The sequence below is a fragment of the Meles meles genome, chromosome 5 (assembly GCF_922984935.1).
Source record: "Meles meles chromosome 5, mMelMel3.1 paternal haplotype, whole genome shotgun sequence".
Taxonomy (NCBI): domain Eukaryota; kingdom Metazoa; phylum Chordata; class Mammalia; order Carnivora; family Mustelidae; genus Meles; species Meles meles.
In genome coordinates this window covers 104,539,938-104,562,642 of record NC_060070.1, presented here as the reverse complement: position 1 = coordinate 104,562,642, position 22,705 = coordinate 104,539,938, and the positions used below count along the sequence as shown (strand labels likewise).

The 22,705-nt window shown below is 38.3% G+C and overlaps 1 protein-coding gene across 22 annotated transcripts in view; it reads left to right on the top strand.

Annotated features, from left to right (window-relative positions):
• DST (dystonin) overlaps positions 1-22,705 on the top strand; it is a 480,329-nt gene that overhangs the window by 282,745 nt on the left and 174,879 nt on the right. For all 22 annotated transcript variants that reach the window (XM_046005408.1, XM_046005389.1, XM_046005387.1 and 19 more), the window contains 4 exons: positions 2,501-2,667; positions 18,764-18,876; positions 18,972-19,078; positions 21,698-21,817. In XM_046005408.1, coding sequence (XP_045861364.1) covers positions 2,501-2,667; positions 18,764-18,876; positions 18,972-19,078; positions 21,698-21,817 — 507 coding nt within the window. The remainder of the gene's footprint in view (positions 1-2,500; positions 2,668-18,763; positions 18,877-18,971; positions 19,079-21,697; positions 21,818-22,705) is intronic.

Below are 22,705 nucleotides of genomic sequence, written 5' to 3'. Positions count from 1 at the left end.
TAATTACCACCCACGTAGCTCCTGTGGTGTAAGGGTTTCCAGAAGCAGTTGATCTTATAATTCGTAAAGGCCAAGAGGAAACTGCTGTCAGATTTTACCTGGAGGTTCAACTTTCTCGTTCACCGTTTCCTAGGTTCGTTTTTCCGAACCCTTGTTCTTACAGATTTTGATTTGTTTGAGGCAGCAAATTTAAAAACTTTGTTTTTTACTTCCCTTTATAGTAGGAGAATTGGGAGAATAATAAAACCAAAGTTTTGCTTTCCCCTTTGTCAAAATGAATAATAAAAACCACAATAATAAAATCGCTGATGTTACACTGGGTTCCTGTTCAGATTCTCACAACACAGTGTAATAACAATTACCATCATTATTTTACAAGTGAGAGAATGGTCTTAAAGCAGTTGAGGAGCTGGAACATCAATAGTGGAGATGGGGTTTAAACTTCCAGGATGTGCTAGAGACGCTCTCTAGCATAATTTTATTTTATTTATTGATTTTTAAAGATCTTATTTATTAATCTATTTAGAGGATGAGAGAGAGTGTACAAGTTGGGGGGAGGGGCAGAAGAAGAGGGAGAGAGAGCATCTCAAGCAGACTCTATGCTGAATGCAGAGCCGCGGTGGAGCTTGATCTCAGGACGCTGAGATCATGACCTGAACATAATCAGGAGCTGGAAGCTTAACTGACAGAGCTTAACTTCTCTAGCACAATTTTAGAGTATCAGTTAGAAGTTAGATGAAAGAATATTATGACTTTTCTGGTCTCTTTTTGCACATTAAAAAAGAAAAAGGAATTCTTCCTGTATGTATATTCTATATAATGTGTTCATGTATATGCATAGTTCTTATCATGTTGTGGAGATTAGCACAGATTCTCAGGAAAGATGATTAAATTGTGACATTATGGGGATGCCTGGGTGGCTGAGTCGATGAAGCATCTGCATGTTCGGCTCAGGTCATGATCTCCAGGTCCTGGGATTGAGTCCCATGTCAGGCTTCCTGCTCAGTGGGGGAGTCTGCTTCTCCCTCTGCCTCTGTCCCTCCCCCCAAATCATGCTTTCTCTCTTTCTCTCTCTCAAATAAATAAATAAAAATCTTAAAAAAATAAATTGAAACACGGTGCTTCACTTTCCAATGATCTGTCAAGGAGAGTGTCTCAGACTGTGGCTGGGAGAAAGCACCACAGGGCATAGCGGTCTGTGCTGAATAGCAGAGAAAGGGTGTGTGTGGCCCTCGCCGGTGTTCTTAGGGGCTGCTAGGCCTGGTGTGGGCTTTGACTGCTGCAGCCTGCACAGGGTCCTGGGTTGACCATGCCTCTGGCTCTTGTGGCAGCTGGGAAGGATAAAGGGCTTCCTGTTTGAGCCAAGCACTGCTGCACGTAAAAGGCTTTCTTCAGTCTGGGTTTTTAAAATTTTCTACTTTCAGTTGCTTGACTCTGCCTGTTTTGACCTCTGACTTCTGGTTTGTATTTACAGTCTCTGAGGAGGACTTTAGACTGAAAAGAGTTTTAAACATGATCTGCTTTTCCTCCTACCTCCTCATTTTATAGATGAGGAAGTTGACACATGGACATGAAATGAATTATTCAAAGCTATGGGACTAGGGGCCAGGACTAGAAGCCAGTCACATGACTTTACTGATGTTTTTCCTGTTACAAAATGATTTGTGACTCCTTATGTATTGCTTCCAATTCCTTATTTACTCATCCTGATCCTGGCTTCCTGCCTGTCTCCTTGATCCCTTGGCTTTGCCTCCTGCACTGATGGAGGGAACAGTTGTTTGTTGGTATTAATCCTAGCTTTGGAATCACCGTGTGACCCCTGGTAGAGTCACTCTGTGCCTTAATGTCATTATCAGCAGATTAAGTAGGACCCTTATTAGAGAGGTTCTTGAGAAAATGTAAATCATGTGTACTGAAGACCTGTTTTATTTAGTGGAAGAAACTTTTAGAAAATTTAATGAAAACAAATAAAGTATAAGGAAAAGTCAGTTAATACAGATTCCTTGTTGAGTAAGCTGAGCAAGGACTTGTGAGAAAGTTAAAGAGACTTTAGATCCAGTTGTCATGTAATGTAGTAAATTGGGGACATTTTTGGTCTTTACACAGAATACATGTTGGATCAAATCCTCCTCTGGGGGTGGTAATCTAGATTAATCTGTAGTTTTATTTTTGATCCTGAACTTAGAAAAACACTTGGTTGAGTTGTTTTAACAGATCTGGTTAATAAAGAGGAATCTCACTGAAAATTAGAATTTTCCATGCTGTGACGTTTTGGCATATTAAAAAAACAAGATGCGTGGGTTAAATCCCAATTTTCTATCTGTGAACCTCTTTGAAACTCAGTTTCCCTATATGTAAAATGGAAAAAATATACTTAGCTTTCCTGTGAGAATTATGAGGATCAAGTAAAATAACACTTGGCAGAGTTCTTGGTGCATAGTAGGTTCTCCATCTGAGCTAGCTTTCTTCCTAATGTTTTAATACTTTCTATTATGTTTAGATATCTGATATCCATGTTACTGGAGAGTCAGAGGACATGTCTGCTAAGGAGAGATTGCTCCTGTGGACACAGCAGGCAACAGAGGGTTATGCTGGAATACGGTGTGAGAATTTCACTACCTGCTGGAGAGATGGAAAACTATTTAATGCCATTATTCATAAATACAGGTATGAAATTGGTGGGGGCTTTTTCCTTAGACAAATATGAGAAGTATTTCTTTTGATTCCAAATTTCAAAATAACTTTTATTATTTCAGGAGCAATACATGTGCATGGCAGAAAGTTAGAAAATTCAGACCAGGCCTAAGTAGAAACATCACATTCCCATTCTAAGCTTGTGCACACACACAGACTCTCATAGCTATAACACACTTCTCCCCTTTGCTGGTAACTTGGAAGACAGTAAGGTCTGATAATACAGAATCTTCAGGTGGATGAGCACAGTTGTGCATGCAGAGGACTGATGAATGGTAGGGTGAGGGTGTGTTTCTCATTTAGAGCTCACACATATCCAAATTATAGTCTCCTAGGCTCATTACTCTAGTGAGTAGCAGGGTTCGGAAGTGGCCAACTTTGGGGTGGTTAAAAGTTTTCTGGTAAGAATTGTTATTATTTTTTTAAGCTTATTTGTTTTATTTATTCATCTCTACATCCAACTGGTAAGAATTATTATTTTTTTAAGCTTATTTGTTTTATTTATTCATCTCTACATCCAACATGGGGCTCGAACTCACAACCCCAAGATCAAAAGTCGGTGCTCTTCTGACTAAGCCAGCCAGGCATCCCATCTGCTGAGAATAATTAACAACTAAATCCCAGTTAATACTGATATAGTACTTACTAAGTGTCAGACACTATCCTACGCAGTTTTTACATGTATTAACTTATTTAGTCCTCACAACATTCCTATAGGAATATTATCGTCCCCAGTTGACAGACAAAAACTGAGGCACAGAGTAAAACTTGCTTTTAGCCACATAGCCAGCAAGAGGCAGCTTTGAGATTCAGACCCAGGGCCTCTGGTTTTTGACTCCTTGCTTTATTGTCTTATAAGGAGCTAGATCCCCAGAAAATATTTACTGAAAACAGTGTATTTCTTGATCTCTGTTACTTTTCTTAGTTTTGCAAAGATTACATCATGTTGTCAAAGAACTGTCTTCCTAGATGGAGTAAGCTGAAGCTATAACTCATTAAACTAACAAACTTATTTGATAAAAATAATAATTATATAGAACAGTTAATATTTTGTTACCTGTCTATATTTGAGGCATTCTGTTCATTGCTTTCCATATCTTATTTCATTCAGGTCTCCCAACAGTCCAACAAAACAGGGACTGTTGTTATCCCAATTTCACAGAGGAGGAACCTTGGGTTTGCCAAGGTTATGCTGCTAATATATTATAGAGCTGAGATTTTAATCCAGGTCTGCATGATTTAAAATCCGTTCTCCTTGTTTCTCTCCTTTTTCTTTCTGTTTTTTCATTCATTTCCCTTTTCTCTCCCCTTCTTCTCTTTTTCTCATTTTTATTTTGGAAATTTCAACATTGGTAACACTGTAACAAATCTCCCAAGCATCTACATGCCAAGCCCCTTTTAAAACGCCTACTAGTCCGCTTCCTTTATGGAACAACATTTCAGTAGAGGTTGATACAGTCTGCCTGATTAAAAAGAAAAGCCAGAATCAACTTGCCTACACATGCTGAAAATAAAGTACCCGATCTTCTTGAGTAACACAATGCCAACAGGGTTTAATAGTTATAGACATTTCAGTGATCACAATGTACTTCTCAAGTGACTTAAACAGGAGGCCATCGGAAGGCCTGTGTAGTTGGGCACATTCTATACCCAGGATGATAAGATCTTCTTGGCCTTTGAATAAAAATATCTGGATTGTTATACCTGAAGGGTTTATGTCATGATGGATCTTTGAGGGTGTGCTCTTTTCTCTTTGAAATGTTTTAAGTAGAAACAATGCATTTAGAAGCCAGCTATTCTTCTAAAATAATTGACTTTTAAAAAACAATGGTCTCAAAACATTGTCTCTTCAATACTTGTGAAGGAGTAGAAGTACAAATTAGTATATGCATGCTATGTGTTTTTTTCCTAAGTACTTAAATAAGTCACTATCTGTCAGAGATGGTCAAATTTCCTAGGAAAGTTTAAAGATTTAGAGCTCATATTGCTTTAGGAGAGAATTTGGATCTTGTGAATGTTATTTGTTTTGAACTTGTAATTTGGTGGATTTAAGTGATACTAAATCAGTTAAATTCGATTTAGAAGACAGTGGCCTTTTTCACTGGAAGAAATCTTTCATGTGTGGAACTATATTTTGAGCTAAGGACCTCAGACTTTTCTTTTTACTTAGAAAACAGTCGAGTTTTTTTCTTCTAGAATGTGTAAGAATTAAATGGATAGGGTTGAACTACACATAATTTTCACTGTTGAATGCCGTAACATACTAAAGGGAAATGAGAAAGTTACAAACAATTGTAAAATCCCTATAAGTAAATTTTTGGATATTGGACAGTAGTAATCAAAATTAGACTGTAGTGTCCAATTTATAGTTGTTTTTACTTATTAATTATTTCCACAAATTTTGTGATATATTTGGATTTGCTGTAGGAACATATCCACTCAATTGAGTTTTGGGTATAGTTTTTGGGTAAAAAGACTTTTTATATGAGTTCACTTTGACTTATGTAATAAAAATTATCTGAGGTGGAACATGTGTTTGGTTTCTACTGAAATACCAGGTCTGACTGTATGGAATACTTGGTCAATAAGGAGCTTAAGAGTATGTGAAGGCTTAGCAGTAAAGAACCTTCAGATTGTTGTCATGGCGGCTTGAAGGAGGGATGTGGGGCTCCAGAGGGAGCAAGTTTCCATGCCCTCGAGAGAATATGAAAGATTTCTCTGGAGATTAGAAGGAAAATGGATACTGTTTATCATTGAAAAATAAACCAGTACCATTTTTAGTAAGTGATCTCATCAGATTTTTATGTATATTATCTTCTGAAGATTTAGAAATATTGATCTAAAGTGGAAACAGAGAGCATCCTTCAGATTTTATATTACTATAAATACTGTCAAAAGTATATGTCCAGCATATATTTTTATTAGTGCTCCCACATAAGAATTTAACTTTTGAAGTGGAGAGAATGTTCTTTTATACCAGTAAGCAGTACTTTACTAATGTGAAGTAAAAAAGAAGGAAATTAATGAGAAACAACATTTAATCGCATAACTTGGAATTAGCCATCAATGAAAGTAGCGTTGCAACAACTCATAAAGTACTGAGATAATAAGAGAACATGAAAACACTTAGCATAAGTAAGAGCAAAACCACAAGGGAACTGTTCTGTAGTTTTGGTGTGTCATATTATCCTAAGGAATTGAAGAGCATGGATTATGCAATGGCTAATAAGAATGATAAAGTAGTATGATTTAGTGGAAGAGATTACGAAGGATAGTTCTATAGTTTTTGTTTTTTTTTTTTTTTGAAGAGAGAACGAGGGAGCGTTTGCAAGTGAGGGGCGGGGCATAGGGAGAGAAGAGAATCATAAGCAGGCTCCATGCTCAGTGCAGAGCCCAATGCAGGACTCAGTCTCATGACCCTGAGATCATGACCTGAGCTGAAATTGAGTGGAACACTTAACTGACTGAGCCACCCAGACACCCCTATTGGATCTATTTAAATAGGTCAATGATTCAGAAGATAACTGTGCTTATTGTGAGGATGGTGTAATATATAGAATTGTAGAATCACTATGTTGTATGTCTGAAACTAATATAACATTGTATGTCAACTATACTTTAATTAAAAATGAATATATAGGTTAATGATGCAAAAACCATGGTTTTCTATTAATTCTGTCTTAGGAAGCTGTTCCTAATTCCTTCTAGGAATGTCTGTCTGTTATGTTCAGTTTTTAATGTAAAGAATTCAAATAATTAAACTGCTATATATCTGTATTAGTTTGTACTTGTTTGTATAGTTTAAATTTCTTTAAAGCATATTAAAATCTTTCCACTGAAAACCAAAACTGGTAAGAGATCTTGGGTAAATAAGTCTCACTCTTGACCCTAACCTTAATTTTCATTGGAAAGAATAATAAGGAAGACTGGATCTGATGGATTTGGATCAAAAGGATGTCACAAAAGCATTTGATGACTAAGTAGCTTAAAAACAAGAGAAGTAGAATTAACTGAGAATCCAAAGCCACGGGATTCTAAGCTCTCATGGATTAATCACTCTGATAGAGTTTGGATATAGAGGACTTAAATTCCCTTCAGTAGCACACATTCTTCACAGCAGGTGTTCCAAACAGAGGGTTCAACAGATTTTTCTGTTCTGATCTAAGAGCGTGCTCAAGTATCACAGTACAATTGATTTTTTTCCTTTTTTTTTTTTTGAAAGAAATAAAGCTCTGACTTCTAGCTTGAAATTCAGCCCCCAGCTTGTCTTAATTTATCAGTCACTGCACGTAGATAGCTGCCCTAGAACATTGATGATAGCCAAGTTCCAAAACAGCATCGCTCACTGTGAAAACACGTCTGCCTGAGCAGGCATGAACACGAACGTGGGCCCACAGGCCAGAAAGAACAGTGCAAAATGTGTGGTAGAGCCAGGCGAGCCTGAGGTGTGGTAGAGAAAGATGCTAAGTATGTCAGGACTGAAATGCGTGTGTGTTGGGGTAGGGGGATGTGTTTTGCAGAGAGACTGTTTCTCCTTGCTAGCATCTGTTAGTCCTAGTCTTGTTTTTAAATTATGCTGCTGTTCATTCATGTAAATTTCCTTTTGAGATCCCTGGCTGCCTTTTCACAAGCAAGTTTTAAGTATATCACTCAGGTAAGACTCAACTTTTTTGAAATAGATGGTATCAGGAGCACACCATTTAAATACTTTCTAATTAGGCAGCCAGATATTTTTCACCTGTTTGAGTGTAGTTGGATAGCAGTGATTTTGTTCATTGTTTGCATTTTGAATTAGAATTTATTGGGACCATGATATTTTGTTACAGGAAATGTTTCAAAATGCTGTAATTGGGAAGATTCAACTGTAAGGCCCTGTGGGAGTCTTGTTTAATAGTCTGACCTGGAGGCCTGTGATTCAGCCACAGGCTGGGACTCAGTCACACCTTACAAGCTAAACTGGATTGGACTGGTTTAATACTGGGAGGAGGCCCTTTAGGGCCTGAAATGTTCCCATAGGAAGTTGGATTAGTGGTGATGAGGTGATTTTTTTTTTTTCCTTCAGAACCAGGTCTGCCCTTAGGCTGCAGAACCCTGAGGTACGAGGGTGTGTATGTCTTTGTGCAAACACCACACAGGTATGGGCGGTGCTTTGTGTGTGACCATGGGCTAGGCATAGACACAGAGCCCTGAAAATTACTAATTTTTGAACAATCACAAGTATTTCACTTTGTGAGACAAAATAAAATTGCTTATTACCTTATCAAAGAAACTCAAGACAGTTGAATTCTCAGAGCTCACTGTGAAAGGCTGGTACATTCTATAGCAATTTCTACAGTAAGTATTCCTTGCCACAGCCCTTCTTTTTGTTGTATCTTTGATTTAAGAAAAAAGCAACTAACAGAAAATGTAGTATATTAACATAATAAAAAATTCAAATAAAATAAAAGGGTATGCATTGAAATGTGATTTCTTTCCCCAGATTCCCAGTCCCATTCCCTAGAGGCAGCTGTTAAGTTTCTTTCATATTCTTCCAGAAATTTTCTGCGCATATATAATCACTTTTTTTTTTGGTGGTGGTGGGAGGGAAGGGTCAACTCTGCTGAGGTATGACTTACATAAGTACCGAATCTTGAGCATTACTATAATCTTCTCTAAAACACAGTTGAGAGAATGGCATATATGTTATTTTGCATTTTTCTTTCTCCTTAATTTATTTTGGATATCTTTCCATACCAGCAGAAGTAGGTTTCCCTTATTCTTTTAAAATACTGCAGTGTATTCTAATGTATGGCTGTAACATAATTTATTTAATAGTATCGTATTGATGGACATTAAGTTTTTTGCTATTAAAAAGTGTTGGGCTTTGTATGTTTCTTTGTGTAGATGTGTGAATGTGTTGTTTTGATAAGGTCCTAGAAGTAGAATTTCTAGGTCAAAAGGATAATACATTTAAAATTTTAAGACCCATATCTGAATTGCCTGCCAGAAGAACAGCATTGAAACTACTCTTTCTGCACTGTTTCACCTCCATGATGCCTTTGAGAAACATTCCCTTTCTTTTTTAATTGCAGTCTAGCAGATCTAAGTCCCATTCATTTTTTTTCTGTTCTTTTAACATTTATCATTTTATTCATGATTTTTAAACTTTTAAGCATAAAATTGTTTTTATTTTTATTTTATTTTATTTTATTTTTTAGATTTTCATCTATGTGCCAGAGCTGAAATGGCAGACTTATGTTTCTGTTTGTTTGGTGTGTGAGCTATTAGTCTAAGCATGTATGTGTTAGGAATTTAGGGGGAAAATGATCAAATAAGTTGGCAGATTTCAGAGTGATATGATTATTTAAGAAGTTAGAATGCCAGCAGTGAGGGTTGTCTTGAGATAACATATCAGAACATATCACCTAACATAGAAGAAGATGCCTATCACAATGTTGGAGATTTAGGACGTGTATAATAAATGTCAGGTTCCTTTCCTCTCTATGTGCTGCTGCTGACCCACTCAGAACAGGACACGTGCAAGAGGAACTGGGCTTTGATGGAAGACTCCCTTTCCTTGGAAACCTGACATATGCTTTTTCTCCTGGCTCCTGTCCGCATTCTCTTACCCTTTTCTAACACTCAGATTTCCCTTATGTTGCAGGAGCAGCCAACATGTCTGCTATCCATCTCTTTTTCTTTGAGAGGTCTATCTGTTGTTATCCCCTCTTGGGGGAGTATTTATCCCCTAGTGACTAAGGTTTACTAAGTTCACTAAAATAGGTATAGGTATAGGTATAGAAAAAATTACTTGTCTATCATTATCAGTACTGTTCTCTGTATTTGTTAAAGTGTATGAGGCTGTTATGGTGTTAATTGTTATCTGTAAACTGAGACTTGTAATTCATTAGGAATCTTTTAATTTCCATTGTTAGAGTCCAGTCTTAAAGTACTAACGAAGCTTGCTGTATCATGGTGTTTTTCATTCTTTACTGTCTTTCTTGTTGGTAGAGAGTCATTCTGTAGAAAAAAATAGGAAGAACATTTGAAATAAATGGAGGCATCTAGTTTTGAGAAAAGGGAAAATTACCTTCCTGGCTTTGTTTCTTTCAACAATATGTGTCCAAATATGAGCATAGAGGAATATCTACACCCACTTATGAAACTGTGGGTGGATCTCTTACACGCTCACATTTATTTGCCGGTGAGAGGCGAAGACCATATTACAGGTCTTTTTTTTCCGCCGAGGGGAGGGGGCCAAGGTGAGAGGCTTTTTGCACCAATAAGAACAGTAAGAACGTGCTAAGCCTGAACATGATTAATCCCGACAGTCATCTACAGGAATTTGTTATGGCAACTGCTCTACTGTCACAGGATCAGTGAGGCATTTTAATGCATATTGTTACTGGGTAATCTGGAGGTGCGTGGTGTTCTGGAGTGCAGAGGTTGTTCTAAGACTGATTTCTAGGTAAATGGAGGTGTTTTGTTTGTTTGTTTGTTTTTGTTTTTATTTTATTTTATTTTTTTTAACTTCCACAGAATCCCTTTCAGTTTCTTGCATGCTGCCAAGTATATACTAGTTATATAATCAGAACAGATTCATTTCACTGTGACTCCATGATGACCAGCTTCTAATGGTTCCGACCAGCAGTCTTTTTCCACTCATGTTAACTCACTCCTACTCTCCCTCACACTGCCTTTTCCTCCCTCACTGGCAACTGGTGATCTGTACTCCAGCTCTCAGGCAGTACTGAAGCCAGCTAGTGAAATGTCTTTCTTTTTGCTGCCAAAGACACCAAGCTGCCTTCATTTGCATCTTTCCTGGCCCTTTTTTGCTCCTGTTTGATAAAGCAATGAATCCCTTCTCCCCCATCCAAGGTCTGTACCCCTCCTCCTGTGCTCTGGATCCCAGCTGTGCCATTGCCTCAGACACCTTCTTTCTTGTTACATTAAGCTGTTTTGTCTCCATAAATCTTTCTCCTTCGATTTTAAGCACCCCAAAGCCTCTTTGCTCATAAGACAACAAACAAAGCTTCTCTCTTAATTCGGTGCTTTTTTCCATCTACTGCCTCGCATTATTCCTTTCCTTAAAGGCCAGACTTCTTGAAAGAGTTGTCTGTACTTCCATATTCATTTCTTCACTCCGTGTTTATTCCTCCCCCAACTCTAATGTGGCCCCTGGCCCCATAATTCACCCAAACTCTTCTGAGGTCATGGATGACTTCCATGTGGCTGAATCCAATGGACATTTCTCAGGCCTCCTTTTTCTTCTCAGTCTTTCACGCTACTACTGTCCGTTCTTTTCTTCTCGAAACGCTATTCTTTTTCTTCAGCTTTTATGACCCTTCACTGGCCTGGTATCCTTCCTGTCTCATGAGCTGTTCCGCTCGGCTCCGGCTGCAGACTCAGCCACAAGGCCAGTACATGTCGGGAGTTTTTCAGGGTTGCCTGCTGACCTTCTGTGCTCTCTGAGTTGACTCTCATTTGTGCCCTCACCCATCGGGTCTGTGGATTTGACCTCCTAGATATCACCTGGCGTGTGAACTTCACTCTGCTGCTGCCACATTCTTTAGCAAGCCACTCTGGTTCCCTACCTGGATTCTCTGGGAATACTTTCACCCCCTGAGATTTCTTCCATCTCAGATCTGATCGTTTAGTCTCCTGTAGTCCTCCTTAATGCATTTCACTGGTTTTCCCTAGTTCCTAGAAAAACATCCAGCATCTTTGAACAAGTTCATGAGATTCTGCATCGTCTTGGCCCCTCATCCATCCAGCTATCTCTTACCATGCGTCCTCCTGCTATGGGCTCCTCTCCCCCGCAGTGGTCCTGTTCTCACACACCCTTCAGGCCTGAGCACATGCACGAGCACATGCACGCTTTTCCCTCTGCCTGGGTGCTCTTTCTGCCAGGTTTTCTCCTGGTTTACTCTTGAACTCCCTCTGGAATTCTGAGCTCTCCGTAGACGCAGTGTTTAAATTCTTAATGCCTCACTTCCCAGCACATAGTAGATCCTTATTAAATATTGAGTGAATGAATGAACTTGCTAGTTTGTTGACTAGGAAGAATTACTTATAATTAGCATACCAGAGCACCAAGTGAGGCCTTTTCTGACATTTTCATTACATTGTTCTTTACATGCCCGTGAATGTTTTTTCATCGCCCGTGTATGTGTATTCATTTCACAAGTACTTTCACATGAATCCTCTCTTGAGACTTTGGGCAAATCAGGTGGCTTCTTAAGACCTCATGGCTATGACAGCCCAAATGCCCTCCCTTCACCCCCACACACCTCAAGATACTCCCTAAGGGATAACTGGAATTCTAGATGATTCTTGTAGTTCCTGATTTTCTCTGATTCCTGATTTTCACTTTTTGTAGAAGGGAACTGAGACACAGGTTTCTGGATGTGTGTTCACAGTTCAGAGAGGAAGTTAGGACTTAATTACCAGATACCTGAATCACAGCCCTGTCACTTTTTTCTACCTCAGTAGAGCCTTTTCTCTCAACTATGTAAAAATTGTCTTCTAAAAATTTTTTAACGTATGAAAAACTGTGGGAAAATAATGCATAATATAACATTTACCATTTGGTATGTTAATACATTGTTAAACCATCACCACCGTCCATCCTCAGAACTCTTCCCCTTTCCCCAAACTGCTGGCAGGCGTTGTTCTACTTTCTCTCTCTCTCTCTCTTTTTTTTTTTTACTTGAGAAATAAAATTGTTGCTCAGTGTCCTTTCAAATGATCAGTTATCTCAAATCACAAAGTTTATGTGGTTTTGATTTTGATTAAAAAAATCTGACACCAAATGCAGTCTTTTCTAAACCTCATCATTTTACAGTGTATTCTAGAGTTAGGCTGCTGTGAAATGTGTCTCCATCCTCCCCTAATCCGAAATGGGTTCTTTTCCTCTAGATTTAAGCAATAAGAATCAGTACAGGACAAGAGGGAAAAGGTTTGCTGTATTGTAGTGAGAGTCTAAGGCAGTAGGCATGTTTGTGTTTGTGTCTGCTGTGTCTTGGTCTTGATACATAATTATCTGATAGTATGGCAGATTTTTCTTTTCTTTTCCTTTCTTTCTTGCCAGAGCAGAATATGGGTAATTTTGAAAGAAAATGAAAGATATATTAGAGACAAGAGGAATTTTAAGATGATTTAGTTCCCAGACTTGTCTGAAAAAAATCACCTGGGGAAGGGGAGAACCTTGTTAAAGTATGGATGACCAGGCCTCTCCCTATATTCTCTCAGTCTGGGTTAGGGACCTAAAACCACGCCAAGTGTGGGAAACATTGGTGTCATATATATGGATGAGTACTGTTGTGGTAACAGTCTGGAACTACATCCCATTCCTCACAGTTTGTTTTCCAGACTATGTGGGTACACACTGACACACATACACACTCCCTTGTGGTTGTATTACCATGATCAGGATCATCCTCCCCACCAGTAGAAGCATACATCCTTCAGTGTTTCCTTTATCTTGAATTTGCAGCTTCAGGGTGCATGTTTTCAGTTTATAATGCCAGCATAGTGTAGCGAATTGCCCAGGCTTTGTGTTGAGACACACTGGGGTTTGAATCCCGACTGTCCCTTGTCAGATCGTGTTCCTGTTTAAGTTGTATCATCTCCTTGTTGAGAAGAGTAAGATAATGCCTTTGAAGGCTTCACTGCATTGCCTGCCACATAGTAGTTATTATTACATATTAATCCCAGTTGTTTATTGTTATTTTGTAAGACATTCCAAACGGCAACTTTACCAGTAGCTGAAGCTGAGGGCATATGGAAGCATTAGAAGGGAGGACTCACACCTAGAAGCAGTAACTTACGCTTTTTGAAACTTTATGATGTATCCCATGCTGGTTGTTTTCAGTGCATGCCTGTTTTCCAGATTGTTTTCAGCAGAAAAAGGCCTTTAGGAAACCTCAGGAGGATGTGTGTTTAATTCATGGAGAAGCTATGACATCGTGTCCTATTCTATGTGGATTTTTACAAGGATTTGGAATCCTGATTGGAAGCTATAGGTGGTAGCTTTGTCTGTAGAATTTAATGAAAAGGAAGGGAAAGGAAAGGTGCAAACCTGGGATGGAAAATATCTCCAGGAATTTGAATCAGTGGTATCAGAGGGTACCTTCCAGCTCTCAAAGCTCTTTCATTTCTTTATTATTTAACCATTTTTCAAACATTCATTTGCTGTGCATTATACTAGATGTTGAAGCTATAAACATGGATAAAACACAGACTATGCCTTCAGGCAGTCTACTGTTCATTGTGAGAGACAGACATGTGCATAGTTGTAACAAATTGTGGTTAATACACAAATAAAGATAGTAGACAGCATGTGGGAACAGAGAAAACCAGATCTTACAGGAAGAATGTGAGTTGATCAGCCAGTGTCATGAGTGGGGGTGAGGTATGTAGTGGGCATTTATTTCTTGAGCAAAGGAAAGAGACAAAAAGAAAACCTGATGTCTTTTTGTTTTGGGAAATGGTCTTTGCTCCTCTCTTTCTCTCATGATTCCTAAAACGGAAAATTTCCCAAACACAGGAAGAGGGTTTAGATCCTGGGTAGCCAGAACTTAGGTCTATATCCATATGATAATTAATTATTGAGTGTCTGTCGAGAGCCAACACAACCAAATAAACTCTATGAATTTAAATAAATTTTGCATACTTTGAAAAAAATCCCGATTTGGACATTGACTATTGGTATTAGATCTGTCCTTTCAGCTATTATCACATTTTTGGTTCAGAATTTGTTACTCTTGTATCTGCACTAGTCCATTCTTCTCTTAGCTAACTTTTATCAGTGTCCCCTCAGGTGTGTTCCAAAGGCCATTTCTAAGGACTTTCTTTCCAGGTATTTTGATGTTGTTTCATATTCCTTGTAGTTCCTTGTAGTTGAACATTTCAGTGTTGGCATGATGAAATGTGGAATCCCTAGGTAGTTTCTTGTGCTAATCTTCAGCCATTTATAACACTGTATCTGTCAAATTTTCTCTCAGAATCCTATCTACAGTTTTCATGTTGTGTTAGTTTGGCTTTCAGTATGGGTGGTAACATATATAAAATATATTAATATATGTTAATAAATAATATATATATCCACATACATACCTATCTATATGAGGTATGCATATACTATATGTATGCATACATAATGTATACATACATATACATAAGATACACATATACAAAAACATATACATACTATAAATCTATACATAAATGCATACATACCTATCCATACATATACATCATACATGTGTATGTGCATGTGGTTTTGTATATGTGTGTGTTTGTGTAGTCTATTGTATATTTTTTTGTCTAGAGGGAATACTCTTTTAACATGGGTATTGTATGAAGGATAAACATGACTTTTATCCAAAATTATTTAATCCAAAATTATTTTGTATTATGGCAGTAGCCACTTTTAATACCTTTTAGCCCTATATATATATATATTTTTTTTTTTAAGATTTTATTTATTTATTTGACAGAGAGATCACAAGTAGGCAGAGAGGCAGGCAGAAAGAGGAGGGGAAGCAGGCTCCCCGCTGAGCAGAGAGCCGGATGCCGGGCTCCATCCCAAGACCCTGGGATCATGACCTGAGCCAAAGGCAGAGGCCCTAACCCACTGAGCCACCCAGGTGCCCCTTGGCCCTATATTTTTGAAATAAATTAAGGGCATTAAGTATGCTTATAAGTAGTTTGCACTTTCTGGCCTGGCTTTTCATTTTGTCTTATGGCCTTATCCTAGTTTTATACTTGCACCATAGAATTTATGGTATCTTCTTGTATTTTTCTCTGTAAGCTGTTTTTAATCATTTGTGCAAGAAACATAGGATATAGATGTATGTTTAAAAAAATTGTTCCATGTGAAGATTGAGTCATTCAGGAAAGCTTATGTTATTGTAGAATAATAACACAAGTTAAGAGTTAGAATGACCCTTTTCCCATAAAAGAATAATATGTATTACTTTCAGTGCCAGGGTGTTACAATATATGATTTTGACAGGTTTGCAGAAAATAGGGAAATTAGAATGATTAATGCATTACAAAAACCTGGGTGCCGCCTTGTACACATTTGCCACATAGTAGACTTTGGTTAGTCAGATCTAAAAATGGGAATGAAGTTTCCTATGAAAGTTCCACAAAAAGGAGATCTTAAACTGAAATAAAAGCTTTTGGAAGAAAATACAAACCTTCTGTAGGTGGAAACTAGCTGAAGTTTTTAAAGGTGATACGATCCCAGTGAGACTGTAAGGAGGAAGGAACGTAGAGACATGTCACAGCACAAGCCTCTCCCAGAAACTCCGGACACAGAGTGGAAAGGCAGATTGGAAGACTGAACATGACTGAAGGCCTAGGATGTGAGCTCAGGGAGGGACAGAATTTTGAAAGCTTTCAGGCTGTTAGTTTTTCAAAAACAGTTTTGTTTTGTTTTGTTTTTCCCTTTTGCTGACTTTTGTCTCCTGTGTCACAGAGGAGCACCACTTTGGTTTTTGGTCCGTTAAAGTGTTAAATGTCATGATAAAAGAGGTGACTTATCCATACTCAGTGTATTATACAACTGCCTTTGTGCTGAAAGGACTATGTCATGCTGAAGGAAGTTTTATGTTTTATTCTCTTAGTCAAAAACTTGATTCTTCAATGACTTTATTCATTCCCTCTGGGATTACTCAGTGTTTACGTTCTTGCTAATGGCAGGGTTCTTATAACAACGAGCCCTTTCTTGTTGGGAGGTTTGATAAACTCAGAAAGGCTGGATTTTATTTCTTCAAAATGTGTGAGCTTTACGGAAGCAAAACAGTTTTTTGAACTTCAGATATTTGTTTTTGTCTAGACTCATATTCATCTGTTTAGTAATCTTGAGGTAAAAACGTTGTTTTTAGAGATATATCATTACCTCTGTTGCTGTCAGTAGATTTACTGGTCCTATAATAAATGCAGGATCACTTTTAAGTGACCATATTGGTGCCTATGAAAAACATTAACGAATTTCCTAATAATTTCCCAGGAAATAGGTAGGTAGGTCATGGTAGTTAGGTCTCAAGGGTATGCACAGCTTTCAAAGTGCTATAAAACTATAAGTAGATTTCTTTGGAGGTCTGCTGTCTCAGCAGATAAAAGAAGACTACAAATTGCTGCTTACCTTCCTAAAATTGATAATATATTTTCTTTTTTTTTTTTAAGATTTTATTTATTTATTTGACAGAGAGAAATCACAAGAGAGGAAGGCAGAGAGAGAGGAAGGGAAGCAGGCTCTCCGCTGAGCAGAGAGCCCGATGCGGAACTCGATCCCAGGATCCTGAGATCATGACCTGAGCCAAAGGCAGCAGCCCAACCCACTGAGCCACCCAGGCGCCCCCCAAAATTGATAATATATTTTCAAAGAGTTTTCCAAGTAGTATTCAAAATAATTTACATGTCAGTCCTCCCCCGCGATTTCAGAGTCCTCCCACTCCTGTGCAGTTCCCAAATGATTATTTTGAGCAAACCAGAATGTCTGTGGACTTTGTTGAGAGCTGTCCTTAGAACTTGATGAGCTGGCTCTTACCCAGTGATTTTGGGAGTGGGGACCACTCTTTTTGAGTTTTACAATTTCTGTATCTGTTTTTGCATTCTTTTAATGCTTTGTCTTTTTAAAAAAATTTGTATTTATTTTTTATTTTTTTATAAACATATAATGTATTTTTATCCCCAGGGGTACAGGTCTGTGAATCACCAGGTTTACACACTTCACAGCACTCACCATAGCACATACCCTCCCCAATGTCCATAACCCCCTCCCCCTCTCCCAACCCCACCTCCCCCCTGCAACCCCCAGTTTGTTTTGTGAGATTAAGAGTCACTTATGGTTTGTCTCCCTCCCAATCCCATCTTGTTTCATTTATTCTTCTCCTACCCCCCTAACCCCCCATGTTGCATCTCCACTTCCTCAGGGAGATCATATGATAGTTGTCTTTCTCCCATTGACTTACTTCACTATTAATGCTTTGTCTTTGAGATGAATGTTTCCTGACTGGCTTTTGGCCTTATGTTAAGTTTCCAACCACCTACTTTGCCTCTTTCTCTACAAAGAGTACTCGGGAAGTCTTTTCTAATCTTGTATATAAACAGAGAGCTAGCTTTAAAGTATCCCTGTGGTTTAGAGTATCACGGAAGTCTCACAAATTAGAAAGAGTTGAAGTCTGGCATGTGAGAATGTGTGTGTGCGTGTGCACACATGCATTTACACAAGCATGGTCATATGCAATCTGGGGAAATACAAACTAGTGCTCATTTTAGTCTTTCATTTATGACTAAGAATTAACCAACCTGCTTACCAACTTATCTATAGATATATACCGTCTGCTAATTCTGTGCCACTCTTTGTCTCCGCAGAAGGATAAAATACGAAAGTTTATTTATACGTAGTTCTTGCTGACTGAGAGGTGAAAAGCAAGATATGCATGCACATTAAACAGTGAATTAATAGGGTAGGGAAGTATGTGATTCTTCTAAATGTCAAATCGACAAGTATAGGCCCAGGAGTGTAAGGAATTCAAGGAACAGAAAGAAAAATGAGGTTGGGGAAGATTAGTAGAGGGCCTTGCGAAGGAGGTGGATCTTGATCTCTGCTTCTAAAGATGAATGAATAGTGAGAGGACAACAGTGACAGGAAAGGGCATCCTGTCCATTGGATGGTGGATGCCATTGATGTGGCATTGAACTAAAGCATAAACCTTCGTGTTTGGGGAGAAACATAGGATGCTAGTTGGATTGGAAGGATGCTGTTGGAATAGTGGAGCTTACATAGATAGAGTGGGACAGATACTCATATATATTTGATGATGAGGAATTCATAGACTTTGTAAAAAATCATACACATTCTAATTTTTACAGTTTCCTCCCTGTACTTGGTTTTGGCATCTACGAGTTTCTGAGAGAAATCAGCAATGTTAAATATTTGATGAAAATCTATGTATTTCAATCCAGGCTTAATATTAGTATTTGCAGAAATGTTACGTAAATAGGTCAACATGTAAGTGTAATGTTGAATTCACATGTGAGAAAACTTAATTAATTATGGTGAATTTTTTCCTAGGCCGGACCTGATAGACATGAATACTGTTGCTGTTCAAAGCAACCTTGCAAATTTAGAGCACGCTTTTTATGTAGCAGAAAAAATTGGTGTTATAAGACTTCTGGATCCTGAAGGTGAGCTCTTGTCCCGACTAGGTATAGACTGGCATGAGAGTCTGATTAAAAGGAATCTATCAACATTTGAAATAATTTTATTTTGCTGCTTATAGATGTTGATGTCTCCTCACCTGATGAAAAATCAGTAATAACTTACGTGTCATCTCTCTATGATGCATTTCCCAAAGTCCCTGAAGGTGGCGAAGGTATTGGTGCAAATGTGAGTATTGGTTTTTCCGTACTAGAATCTGCTGATTCAGTAATGACCAGTTGACTGAATTCTTTGATAAAGCTTTTTACAGTATTTAAATATCAAGTATTCTTTTTTTAAAAAAAGATTTTATTTATTTGAGAGAGAAACAGAGGGAGGGAGCACAAGCAGGGGGAGGGGCAGAGGGAGAAGCAGGCTCCCTTCTGAGTAGGGAGCCCCACATGGGACTCAATCCCAGGCCGTTGGGATCATGACTTGAGCCGAAGGCAGACGCTTAACCAACGGAGCTACCCAGGTGCTCCAATATCAAATATTCTTTAAAGAATTTGAGTTAAGATGCTATTTAATAAGCCAGCCCTGTTTGCATTTTCATGACACTATTCTACCATTTTAATTAAAGCATAACTCAAAAAAAAATTTGTTCTTTGTCATAAATAAAGTAGGCCATACATACTCTTTTATAAATGAAAGCTCTAAACCACTGAATTTTGGAGTTTTTCCTTTTTAACCTGCTGCTGTTTTACATTGGCAGTGTTTGATATCCTTCTGTGTATGTAGAATATCTCAACTTCTGAAATCACTTTCAATGTTATCCACTCTCATAATCTCATGAAATAACTTGGCTAGGAATTCTTTCTCCGACTTAAAGGCGATATTTAGAGGAAGGTTATTTGACTTTGCCAAACTACCAGAGCTACTTAGTAAGCAGGGTGGGGTGTCCAGTATAGGGAGTTTCAGGCTCCCCATTTGTCCACTGTTTCCCAAAGATTTGTGTGATTCAGTTCAACCATGTGTGTTGTAGTGGTTATATGAACATGTACTTAGGCATTTCTGGAAGAGAACAGGAAACCCTGCAGGGGTTATGAATTTGAGGATGAACCCCTTTACCCTGGGCTTCTCCCCTTCTCTCAGATTTCTTTCTTTCTTTTTTTTTTTTTCTATTTTACTTTGAAGATTCTGGAATTCATCTTGATGAACTCTCTTTTCGGTCTCTTTCTCACCTTCCTGTGCTCTTGTTTCTAGATTTATTTCCATTCTCTTCATCTTGTTCTTCCTCTCAGGGCTTTATCCTCTCTTGATCCCTGAGTAACCTGCTCCCATGCTCATCCCCTGCTGTGATGTCTGCCAACAAGTCAGTGTCAAGTGTTGATTGAGAGGGTTTCTTGTGGCCGTCCCTTGTCTTACCTTCTCATTCCCTTCACCCTGTTCCTAACTCTTACCCCTTCACACTTGGACTAGGACGACAGCTCTTTCATACTTTTCCATCTCCATTTTTTCCCAACAGTACTGCACATTGTCATCAAATTGATCTTCCTAAAGCCTTTCGTCTTTAGCTTGAAAATTTTCAGTGATTACATATTGGCTTGTAAGGTGAAATCCAGTCTAGTCATTCTGACATTTAAAATTCTGCGTATGCTGGGACACCTGTGTGGCGCAGTCAGTTAAGCATCTGCCTTCAGCTCAGGTCATGATCCCAGGGGCCTGGGATCGAGTTCTGCATTGGGCTCCCTGCTCAGAGGGAGCCTGTTTCTCCCTCTGCCTGCCCCTGCTCATGATCTCTTTCTTTCTCTCTCTGTCAAATAAATAAAATCTTAAAAAAAAAAATTCTGTATATATTAATTTGCTTACCTACCTCTTTAGCTTTAGTCTTTCAACACAGACTGCTTGTAGTCAGGGCATTTCTATCTAGTTCAGAGTCCTGACTCGTGACTCACTCGGGACTCCCTATCTTTTATCCTCCCGTCCCCACCCCCCTCACCCCCGCCCACCAAAGAATTACTTAGTGGTTGTTGCAGAACTGCTCAGGGACTACCTTTCCTGAGAATCCTTTGGTGACCTTTTTGAGGCACATTTATGCTTACCCGATTATTATCTCAACCCTTAGTGTGTATTACCTCTTTCAGGTATTTCAACACTTAATTAAATACTGCTTTTCATTTTGATTAGCTGTTTATATTACAATTCTCTTGCCTCCCCATCTAGACAGTGACTCTATGGTAAAAGGTATTATTTCTTAAAGTACTAAATTCTTATTGTAACACTTAGCACAGTGCTTTGAACATAATAAACACTTGTCAGATACTTAATTGAACATAGTAGGTGACAGCCTTCCAGTTTATTCCATTTTTAGAGTTTGTTTAATGAGTAATCCTATCATATACATTTCCTATAGTTTTCATTCCTACCTACTTTTCTACATTCTGTATAGATCTTTGGGTTTCAGATAGACAGTGGATTTAGATCTAGACAATGGCAGCTAATCTGGCTTGTCCACGCTATTACTCCCTCTTCCGAGTGCCCAGAAAATACCCCAGAATTATCGCAGTGTTCTTCCCTGCTGCATTTGGATGCAGCCTCAAAAGCCTTATTAACACAGTGCCCCAGGCAGCCACTATCTCTGGATCAGAAGTAGCACTCATTAGGCTACTCTTCATTGTCAAATGTTTGCTAGCATGTTTTTAAAGCTGTTCATGTGGGACTGGGTAGAGAGTGAGAAGACATTGAGCTGGTTCTGACTGTCTGGCTGAAAGACATAGAAATTCACAGAATGACCTCTGACTAAGTTGTGTTAGATATGACTGTTATTATCTGCAGATATGGATCTTTTCTGTCATTTTATTGTTTTAGGATGTTGAAGTCAAATGGATTGAATACCAGAATATGGTGAACTACCTCATTCAGTGGATTAGACACCATGTGACCACAATGTCTGAGAGAACATTTCCTAATAATCCTGTGGAACTAAAGGTCTGTGTCACTGTAGAAGTTACAGAAGATTGAGTTGATTATTAAACTTTTTAAAAAAATATTTTTATGTTACTTTATTTTATTTATTTTCTTTTAGAGGGAGAGAGAGCATATGAGTGGGAAGGGGGGCAGAGGGAAAGAGAAAATTTTAAGCAGACTCTGCGCTAAGCACAGAGTTGGACATGGGGCTCGATCCCATGACCCTGACATCATAACCCAAGCCAAAATCAGAAGTCAGATGCTTAACCAACTGAGGCACCTAGGTGCCCTGATTATTAAACTTCTAAATAATGTTATCATAATTCAATAATTCTAGGAGTTCAAGAAAAATTGCCCTTGTCAAGCCACTAGTACATAAGCAATTTTTAAATTTATTCATCTCCTACTCAGAGAAAACAGAGGTAAATGTTAATAATCAAAACTTAATAGCAGCAACATCTTAGAGATTTATAATCCCTTAGCTTTGAATTGTTGAGAGTGATAAGATACAATTTGAGAGACCCTGGAACTGACATTGCCGAAGTGTTTTTGGTGCATGGGGAGGGCTGGAGCCTAACCAGATAGACGGCTGTGGCGGGGGGGTCTCTGGGAAACTGGGACAAGTTTAACAGTGGTTGGGAATGTGCCTGTGGTTGAACCCTATTAAAAACTGCTTCAGAGGCTTCATTTTGTATAGCAAGAGATATAAACTCTATTTCACCATGGAGTAAAAGTATGAATGTGACTTCCAGTATAAATGAAATCGTTTAATAAAAACATTTGCTACTCCCTAAAAACAGGTCCACCTCTTTGATGCAAAGACATTATAGATATATAAAAGAATTATATAGAAATATAAAAGAACACTTACTGAAGAATATTGTCTCGTTTTATATATTTAGACTTTCA